This window comes from Argentina silus (assembly GCF_951799395.1).
Source record: "Argentina silus genome assembly, chromosome: 3".
Lineage (NCBI taxonomy): Eukaryota > Metazoa > Chordata > Actinopteri > Argentiniformes > Argentinidae > Argentina > Argentina silus.
Genome location: NC_139657.1, coordinates 26,382,599 through 26,393,798, shown reverse-complemented (window position 1 = coordinate 26,393,798; position 11,200 = coordinate 26,382,599). Strand labels below are relative to the sequence as shown.

At 40.7% G+C, this 11,200-nt stretch overlaps 1 protein-coding gene across 1 annotated transcript; it reads left to right on the top strand.

Moving 5' to 3' along the window:
- The first annotated feature begins 501 nt into the window (after window positions 1–501).
- Window positions 502–8,595, top strand: snupn (snurportin 1). The gene is made up of 9 exons (XM_083666649.1): window positions 502–574; window positions 1,436–1,600; window positions 1,996–2,167; window positions 2,645–2,749; window positions 2,978–3,074; window positions 3,582–3,679; window positions 3,888–3,965; window positions 6,841–6,921; window positions 7,382–8,595. Exons 2-9 carry the CDS (start codon window positions 1,443–1,445, stop codon window positions 7,685–7,687), a joined length of 1,095 nt encoding a protein of 364 aa, XP_083522775.1. The 5' UTR covers window positions 502–574; window positions 1,436–1,442; the 3' UTR covers window positions 7,688–8,595.
- Window positions 8,596–11,200: the final 2,605 nt, after the last annotated feature.

The window sequence follows — 11,200 nt, the reverse complement described above, 5'->3', positions numbered from 1 at the left end:
AGAGATGTATTGAAATCTTTGAAAAATAGTTCTGTACAGTCCATTATATGTGTCCTATACAGTGCAGATTGGGCACTCTGATGTGTATGGCTGCAGTGAATAGCCAGCAACATTTGCAATTACATCGCTTTAGATTCAAACTCACCTGATATGCATTCTAGAAGTGTTCCAGAGTAGAGTGGTACCAAAGATTAATTTACATCTTTTCATCAGTTCTGTACAGACCATTATTCTCGGGCCATACTATTTCAGAATAATAATTAGGATATAAGAACAATTACAAACCCTTCTGGGGCAATACTATACCAAATATTATATGGTTGTGATTGATTTATATTTGTTAAGATGATTAGCATATTGTTTGTGGTTCCTTGATCCCGATTTATCTTGTTTAAATGCAAAATAAAGTTTAACTTGGGTGCTCTTATTTTGAAGAAATCCTAATTTACATACATTTACATTGACCGGAAGTAGATGGGCGAAGTTCCACAATTTGAACTAAGAGGTCGTAGCGGCAACGTGACATCTCAGCTTCCTTCTCAGCATCACATCTGCACCCTCTCTGCTTCAATCGGTAGTTTGAATAAGCTTCTTAGCTAGCTACTTCTAATGAATATGCATGTGCAACAGTGAAGTTGACTTTGTTAGACAAGATGTAGAGCTCTATAGCTACACTCATGATGCGTAGTAGTTGGCGATACCTGTCTGATAGGTTGCGTTGCTATAGCTATCTAGCTAGCAAAGCTATATCATCCTCTCTGCTGATCACAGCTAGCAAGAGTGTTTTGAGTTTGGTGTGTTCCTTGTCAAGTTGTTACAAAGTGTTGCACACTGTATAGAATCAGGAGCCTTCACATAACCGCATGTTTTGATCATTAATGAATCTCTTCAAGTTAACTCTTCACACAATGTAAATGGAACGGTCCAAAAATGGCACCCGAATAGAATTACCCATAGAAAGCATAGAATTACTCACAGAAATCCTAGAAGTAAAATATAATGTAATCATATGTAATTGGTTGCTCTTAGTAAGCTCAGGGCAGTCGAAATAAGTGTAGTGCTGTGGAGCCAGTTGACACTTAATTTTCTTTGCGCATGAGTTGTCTAGGCTTGCAGCTATTTAATGAACGACTGGGTTTTACTGATCAGCTCTGACTCTAGATAGCTTACTGAAACCTTTGACCTTGCATTGGACTTGCGTGACCCCTTGGTATAGGCCTATACCCAAGAAACAACCCATGAGAAAATGCTAAACTGGAGTAGTTAACTACAGGAAAAATTGGATTTGAATTTAGTTGAACTCCCACCAAGCTACTGCAAATGCAGTTGAACTACATGTAATGCAACTACTCCCCAACACTGGAATAGAGTAGCAACTTCATACCACTGTTCACCTCCTAATTGACTTATAAAGCCTTTTTGTGTTGATTTGCAGACTCACCATGGATGACCTCACCCAAGCCCTCTCGGCCAGCTTCGCTGTGTCCAAGGAGCCCAACAGTACGTCCGCCCCCCACCCGCGGTTGGCCCAGTACAAGACCAAGTACAGCGTCCTGGAACAGAGCGAGCGACGGCGGCGCTTTCTAGATCAGCAGAAAACGTCAGTTCACTCATCAGTTAGTCTTTCACTCATCAGTTAGTGTTTCTCTCGACTAGGATGTGGATGGCATCCAAGTCTTAAGTCATGTGGGCCTTGCTTGTTCTGTTGTTGTCTCCCATGTTGAAGAATGTTTTTTTTTTTTTATTGAAAATGTTGGTGTTCAGACTAGCAAGTTGAGGCTTCAAGAGCTTCTGGAGCCTGCCTAAGACTGACATGTCATGGAAACACTGCTGTATGCTTAAATACAATTCTTAATTAGTTTTTCAGACAAATGGCTGGCCAGATACTTGTTTTTGTGTAACGTTGACAGATGGGGCTGGGGAGATGTGACCACTCACAAATGCCTAGGCAGAGCTCTGGATGCAAGGACTAACTCTTTGCTTTATTGTCTTTAGGAAAAGGCTGAACTATGTCAACCATGCACGCCGGTTGGCTGATGGGGACTGGACTGGGGCAGACAGTGATGGTGAGGAAGACATTGAGAAAAAGGAGGAGAAGGAAAAGGATGCAGAGGGAGATGAGATGGAGATTGAACAGAGGAAGTTGCCAAAGTACTACGCCAACCAGGTCAGTGCTCAGAGTTATAGCAACTTAATTTAAGATTGAAAGATAAGAATTAATTGACAGCCATAGTCTCCCAATGCTAACAGTATTAACCTAAATATTACATGTGTAAACATTTTAGTTCAAATGCTTTTTTTTTCAAAATAAATAATCCTACTGTAGGATATTATGAAAATGTATTATTTCATATAACCAGAAGAGGGCGCATGACTTACAAAGATAAACATTTCTCTCAACCCATATTTACTTTAGCATACACCTGACATTTGACACCCCAAAATACAGTTAGGCTTCTGATATCATTCATAACTGGAGGATGAATGATAAGTGTGTTGAAGGGCTAAAACATACTTAATTAACATAAACATTCTGCTAGTACAGTTACATGTTTACATAATTACATAATTCTGTTATTTTCTGCGCTTAAACAGAACTGTAGGAGCCCTACATAGTGTAACCTGTGGTTCCCTTCCTCTTCAGCTCATGCTGTCCGAGTGGCTGGTGGAGGTGCCTGTGGATCTGGACACTGATTGGCTGATGGTCGTCTGTCCCGTGGGGAAGAGATCGCTCATTGTTGCCTCCAAGGTAGGAACCAATCAGTGTTTTCTTTTCATGTCACATGGTGCAGACACAGACACCACACCCCACACCACAGTCTATCATATTGACTATGCATGTGTCTGAACACACCTACCAGTCTGCCAGCACTGAAGCTTTATACTTTCAGAAATCTCAATTGATTATCACTGATACATGATTCTTCCACGTACATTGACAATGTTTTCTCTCTCCTCTTTCTTCCACGTTGTGAAGGGATCCACTGCAGCATACACTAAAAGTGGCTACTGTGTGAACCGCTTCCCTTCTCTGCTGCCTGGGGGGAATAGACACAATTCTGCAATGGGAAAGGGTATGTGAAAAAGGCGTGAAAAAAAAGAAGGCGGTTGCATTATTTATAGAGGCCACAAACATGGAAATTGTACACCAGAGCAGTGACTCTGACATAACAAAAGTAGACCAGGGTTGGGGCCTTTTTAATTCCGGAAGTGAATTGAATTTCAATTCTGTAATTGGAAAAAAAGGGCATTCATTTTCAATGACTTTTCACCACATCTGAGTATCTGGGTATACTGTATGTTCCAATAGTCAGCAACTCAAGCACAACAGTGTTTATTACGTTCTTCTGTAAATTGAAAATCAAAAGCTTTGGAATTGAATTGGAGTTTCCAAACACTTCCTGAATTGATGGAATTGAATAGGAATTCCCCCCCAACCCTGACTTTCACTTAAAGTATGGTGATGACTCCACTTAGCCCTCCAATGGGTCCTCCACCTATTTCTTTCACCAATCAGGCCCTTTCAGAGCGGATGTAAAATGGATGTACTAAAGATGTTCCCTCTGATGTCCTGTGTGCAGATTACACCATCCTAGACTGCATCTACAGTGAGGTGGACCGGACATACTACATCCTGGATGTCATGTGTTGGAGGGGCCATCCTGTGTATGACTGCCCGGTAAGACTGAGAGATAACATATGTCACTCTCTTTTATTTCTGATGAATCGCCTCCATTGCACAGAAGCAAAAGTGAAATACTTGACACTATAGAGTCTGGCGCTTTGACCTGACACCAGGCTACTGATGTCCTTGTTGACACTTTGATCAATTCATTTGTTTTGGGATTTCAAAGGCAGGTTTGTTGATGGTGTTTGTTATCCCACAGACTGAGTTCCGCTTCTACTGGCTGCAGTCGAAGGTCCAGGAGTCAAACGGCCTGTCAGATATCGCCAAACGGAACCCTGTAAGTGTAAATAATTTGAGAGTGGTATTCCACTTCTCCCTTCACCCTCCTTCTACGTACAGTACATAAAGTGCCCTGTGTAAGTAATGGGACAGTGAAGCATTTTTTCTTCTTTTGGCTCTATACTCCCAAAGGATTTGAAATCAAACAATTACTATGAGGTTAAATATTTTATTTGAGGGTATTTGTGTACCTATTGGTTCCACCATTTAGAACAACACTTTTTATACATAGTCCACCTATTTCAGGGTACCAACTGGGTAGGGCCTCTGTTTGCTCTCAAAACAGTCTCAGTTCTTCGTGGTACTGATTCCACAAGATGTTGGAAGCATTCCTTTGAGATTCTGGTCCATGATGACATGATTGCATCACGCAATTACTGCAGATTTTTCAGGTGCATTTTCAAGCTGTGAATCTCCCGTTCTACAACATCCCAAAGGTGTGCTTCAGATCCGGTGACTGGGAAGGCCACTGAAGAACACTGAATTCATTGTCATGTTCATGAAACCAGTTTGAGACGACTTTTGCTTTGTGACATGGTGTATTATCATGCTGGAAGTAGCCATTAGAAGATGGGTAAATTGTGGCCATGAAGGGATGCACATGGCTAGCAACAATACTCAAATAGGCTGTGGCATTCAAGCGATGATTGATTGGTATTAACAGGCCCAAAGTGTGCCAAGAAAACATTCCCCACACCATTACACCACCTCCACCATGAGAAGGTGTACAGGTGTTCCTAATAAAGTGCTCAGTGAGTGTACGTTTCTGGTTTGTTAGTTGTGTCCTGTCACATCATTTGTGCAGGCATTAGAGAGCTATCAATGTTTAGTATTGATTCTAGACTTTGCATTTGCCAACATCAGAAGCAAAGAGGTGTCAATGAAAGTCAAGGAAGCTTTTATTAGGCTGAAAATTCAAAATAGCCAAAAGCTGAGGCTTGCCAAAATCAACAGTTTGTAACATCATTAAAAAGAAAGAAAGCATTGGTGAGCTGAGCAATCACAAACAGGCTGGTAGGCCAAGAAAGACTTCTATCGTGGATGACCAAAGAATGCTCACCATAATTAAAGGCTCACTAAAGTGACTTTGATTTCCATATAAAATCATTTCTGGGTAAATGTTGCTTATCACAATTTCTCAAACTAGCAGACTAGAGGATTGACTGGACATGACGCTAGCAAATTTGACAGTTCGTCCCGTGAGCCGTTCCCAAAGTTTTTTTAAGATGGCTATAATGTTGACCAATTCATTAGCAGCCTACAGTGTCTCTTATTTGGATTTATGCACCATTTCTGTTTGCAGTTGGATGCTATAACATTTTTGGTGAGTTACTTTGAAGCTACCTTTGTAAAAAAAAATTCTATCTTGCACTGTGCTAGCTCAAACAACAAGATAACTTCAGTTACATCGTTTTCTTAACTTTTGTATTCTGAACAGTCTTGTTGCATTTTACCACAACATTCTAAATGTTTAGAATTAGTTTCATCTTGTCTGGGCTGTTGTCTGTACCTGCCAAGCTGACAAAGTGTGTGAACTGCTAGTGCTGGATAAAATGGGAGGGATATAAAGTGTAAACAAATTATATAATTAGTTTATTTTATAGAGTTTTACTAACCAGAGTATACATCCTGTTGGAGTATAACATAAGCAGGTCATAGTGACAGATGCATAATCCCTCAAATCACACCCATCAAAAACTGAGCATTTGAGGGAGAGTAGCAGTAGCATTTTTAAATGTTTACATTTTACATTTTAGTAAAATAGTACTGGAAAACGACAGAAACCATATTTGGGTGATGCAAATTTGATCTAGTGAAGCCAAAATTCAAACCAAAACACTGGAAATGACCATTTTCACTTAGTGGGCCTTTAAGAAAACCCCCACAACAACTGTCCCACAGATCAGGAACCCTGTCCAGGAGGTATGCCTGGTCAGCTGGTAGACATGTGTCAGTCTACCAGCTGACCAAAAATGCTTCACTGTCCCATTACTTACATAGGGTACTGTATAAAGAAATAAACAGGGAAATGGGCAACAAAAAAAAAGACATTAAGGGGTCTATTCTCATTTCCTTGTATATCACCTTTGCGCATGGATCTGTGCTGTACGCGCCAAATGTGCATGCACACAAGCTATATCGTGGATACTGGAACTGCTGTGTTGCGGTCATAGAGGCGCAGCCGGATGGAAGTACATTTTGAACAGTTTGATGACTGTTTTACCAAAGTTAGTTATGGGAACAAATGTTACAATCTTTTCAAACACTTGAGTGCTGACAGACAGTTGAAGGCTGACATTGGCAATGTTTCCACCACTGATTTAGCTACGAAATATAAGAACCATGGACAGCGGTAATGAATGATTGATTGATAGCACTATGGACGAAACATCATTTTGCAAGCATACATCTTTCTGTGCCGGTGGTTTAGATAATTTCATAGAAATGTATGCGATCCTATGGTTTATTGAAATGATGGAGAGGACAAACATGTTCCACCTCAAGCACAATTAATCCCCCATTAGTAGTTTCATGTGGCAAAATTGGCGCATTATTCTCCACAATTTAATTCCACTCCAAAGCAGGTGGGCTATGGCAAAGAACAGGCTATTTAGTTGTTCTTTAAAGCATAATGATGAGATTCCAGTTTTTATATTTTACTATCCAGAAGGATGCCTTCAAAATATAGGACACATAATTCCTCAGACAAATCTCTCAAATTGAATCAGAATAGACCCTACCAGAGATAATCATCATATTATAGTCAGAAGACTAGCATTAACCAATGCTCAGCTGTTGCACATCTTCTAAAACTTGTTATACATGTGTATAAGTGACTATATGTTTTCCTGTTTGTTTGTTTTTCTCTGTAGTTCCGGTTTGTGAGTCTTCAAAGCACGGTCTGCTCAACAGAGTCCATCCAGCAAGCACTGGCAACTGACTACAGCTTTGACGTAAGAGCACCTACAATGACATCCTAGTAGAAATAGGTCTCCAGCCATTTATGTCATACATTTGTGATTTAACTTTTCTTACGGTCAATCTTTAGTGAAACTGTGAAGTCAACTTCATGAAATAAATGCAAAATGCTACACTGAGATTGCTCTACCTCCAACTCCTAATGAGTGTCCAGTTGTTCCCAGCCTTAAAAGAAGAGTCTAGGTTCTGTTTTACCACCCAGCTCACAACAGCTGAGGTAGAAAGCGCTGATCCCAAGTCAGTCACCAGGAGGCAGTTATAAAACAGTGAGTCCATTCCTTGCTCAACAGAGAGGACTCCTCTGTGGTCGAGTTGTTAGAGCTTGGCGCTAACAACACTTAGGTTGTGGGTTCGATTCCTGCTAGGACCATATATACTGAAATGTATGCGTCAGCTAAATGGCATATATTATATTATATTACTCTGTGTCCTCAGGTGGACGGGCTCCTCTTCTACCACCGCCAGACCCACTACACTCCAGGCAGCACCCCTCTGGTGGGGTGGCTCCGGCCCTACATGGTGGCTGACATCCTGGCCATGGAGGTGCCCCTGGGGCCCCTCACCGCCAAGCCTGAGTACGCTGGCCACCAGCTCCAGCAGATTCGTGAGCACAAGAAGACCTCGGCAGAGGTCAGGCCAGCCGACATGTACGGCCGCTACGAGCTGGAGCACCTCTCCACCCCAGACCAGGAGAAAGGAGACATAGCCCGACCACCCAGGGAGGCAGGCATGGAGAGCTGAAGGAATAGCATTGAGTTAGCTCACCGCTAATATTTGAATGGCTAACTCAATGCTAAGCTACATTGTGATACTTTGCTGCCCGTTGTGCCAGGAGTACTTCCCAAACTGTATGTCTAACAGTTATGTCAGCACGTTACGACCGACCAATCATAAATCAGTGTTAAAGGTCTCTGCAAAACGCTGTTGTTAAACAAAGTCGTTTGATGAGAGCGTTTGCGAGTTGGCTACCGTGCTTCATTTTGGCTTACATGGGTGTAGACGTTGCTTGGTTCTAGGAGCTATATCTGTGTTTTCATCACATTGGGCATGTTTCAAAAATAACCACTGTGGAATAGTATCTGTAAAAGATCAATATGCCCATGTTAATATATTATATTATGATGTACTGAAAGCTGCATTCACCATTCTCATTTCCGCCCACAGTGACACAAACTTGCCCCCAGTTTTGGTTTTGGGGCAGTTTACACAGAACTCCAATGATGTGGTGGTAGTTACACTTACCTGGAGTCACCACCTTGTTTACAAACATGTTAAGACCTCATGTGGACGAAACTGATATGGAGGCGTGCTGCTTTAACTCTATCACTCTCCGTTTTTTAGAGAATTTGTGGGAGCTCACGATGATGTGACTGACTACATGTTTTATAGATCAGTCTGTTACCCTTGAATGTCACTGTCATATAGTCTTTTGATAGACCAAGCACTGTACTTCCTTAACCTACTTTGCCTAGGCCTTGTGATTTGCCCTCTGGATTAAATTTGAAAGTTCAGTAAGGCAATGCCTTAGTTGGTAATATGGCCTTTTTACGATGTTTTACGATGGCCAGATGCTTAACAAGCCATAGGAGAACAACATTTATTCATCTGGTTCTTTTAAAGTGTATGTTATCTGATGCTTATGAATAAAAATAAAAATAAATTGATCATTATGTTTTTGTCATTGTACTCGGTATTTTTACATTTTTAAGAGTCATGTATTTTCAGAAGATGGAAGGTTCATTAGCTAATGGAACAACAATGTATTTTTCATATGTTTCTCACAGTTAGTCACCTCAAACCGAGAACCTCGAGGGGAGGTTCAAGGCTTGTGGTTAGAGAGCGATGTTTGGGTATTAGTCATCATCTCCAATGGCTTTCCAGGAACGTTGTGTACCTGTCAGCTCACAACCACACTTCTCAGTGGGCTCGCTCTCTCTCTCTCTTTCTCATTTGCTCACATGCACACATACACACACACACACACACACAAACACACACAAGTTACAAGGTCAGACTTCAGTGGAAGCCTTATCATCACAAGACTTCTAAGAAGAGAGCTCTTTGCCTCTTTAAAAACTGCAATGTTGCAACAGAAAAATGTATTGAGGACTGCACCTTTTAAAGGGGTGCCATGAACAAATTGTTCCCTACCAGTGTAACTGCGTTTCAAGTCTCTTATTTGAGCTCCCATTTTGCTTGAAAATGTGAGATGTCCAATACCTTTTAATGTTTTGTAAACTATATATAGACCGCTACTCCAGATGTGGTGATGTTCACATAAGCCATTGCACTACCCCATCCTTTACCTCACAACAACAAAAATATGAAAAAAAAAAAAATACTTTAAAAAATAAGTTATGATTAATGTGTTCATGTGTAAAGATATGTTCTGGGAGAATCAGGGAAATTCTATTTGAGAACTTTTTCTGCATTTTCTCAGATTTTACTGATTTACAAAATGACCTTACCTACTTTTAACGTGTATGAATATCAAATGACTTTGCAATAGAATCTGCCAAATTCAAGCATAATAATTGCAATCATACAACACGCGAAGCCCGGTTTCTGTTTCATAACAGCTCGCAATTCCAAATATCTCTAATTTCAGGCATTTGACAAGTTGAATTGCGTCCATCTGAGTGCAATGATAATAGTTCATGTGATTTTGGAATGAATATGTTTTGTTTTTATAGTATCTGGTTTGCATAGGAATCAATTACACACTGTGTGATTTTGGATGTCACTACCAACTCAGCAAATTTCTTAATTTTCTCTTGATCCTGACAAACTCTCCAGTCCCTGCCGGTGCCAATTCTTCACATGAGGGATGGTGCAGAAACTGCATTGCATATGCTGGATTTGCACTAAACTTAATGCTTAGAGTAAAACCAAATAAACACATTTCCAGCCACTTTCTTTGCTGTATCACTTGAATTAATTGTTGCAAACACAATTATGGATGTGAGATAGATTATTTTCCATTGAGGGATTATTTTTGGCCACTTGGTTACAGACCAATTTTGTAGAGTGACTGAGATGATGTTGTCCCATCGACTGTGCTTTTTCCTCTGCGCCATTCAACTTTGTAAATTTTTGTAGGTCTCCCCAGGCCTCAGGGTCGCATTTCTGAGCAGTTTTGTTCCTCTCTATTTGCTCAGTTTGTAATGACAACCTGATCCACACAGTGTGTAATTGATTCCTAAGCAAACCAGAGACCCTATAAAAACAAAGATATTAATTTCAAAATCACATGAACTATTATCCTTGCATTAAGATGGAGTCAATTCAACTTATTGAGTGACTTGTTGACGACATTTTTGCATTTGAGCTAATTTTAAGAGTGTCATAGCAAATGGTCTGAATATGTATGTACATGAGGTATTTCTGTATTTCAATTTTAATACATTTGCTGATATTTCTAAAAACTTGTTTTTGCTGTGTCATTATGGGGTATTGTGTGTGGATTGATGGGGAAACAAATAAAGGAATACATTTTAAATTGAGTCTATAACACAACAAAATGTGGAAAAAGGGAAGGGGTCTGAATACTTTCCGAAGCCACTATAGATCTCTTGTATCCAATCATGTATCCAATCACAGTCTACATTGTGGCATATAGAGCTTTTGCTTATTTAGGTACGCGTGTCAAGAAAACAAATTTAACATTTAACCCAACTAGAATTCAGGCAAGGCAAGGCTGGGGCCTACAGGCGAGGGCACTGTGTCTGTGCAGTCTCTAGTTGGACAATGAAGTGACTGACTACATGGCTTGACAAAATGGCAGTTACAATATGGCTGCAATTGAAACCTCAATAAAAAGTCAAATACCATAATGATTTGTATCCTACCACAGTCTACACATACCAGCATATAGGGCTTTGCCTGATTCAGGTACACGTGTCAAGAACACATTCATGACTGATCATGCAGAAGGCGATTGCTGCATCATGCAGTCTGTGAGAAGTAACTGCAGGGCTCCACAGCACCTTGCTCTAAAAACTGTAAGCCTTGATCTCCCGACTCGTAAATCTCAAACAGCCACATTTGTTGAGCAAGTGGGACTGATTTTATCCCCATCATGCAAAAGGTATGCACCATGGTCATACCACACTCATTCTGTGATCAACACGGTGCATCAGCGCCTGTTTTTTTCAGGTGGCTGAGGAAATTTGCCATGTACCCCCCAGATCAAATTTTTACAGATGCACCACAGAGAGTATCCTGACCGGCTGTATCACCGCCTGGTACGGCGGT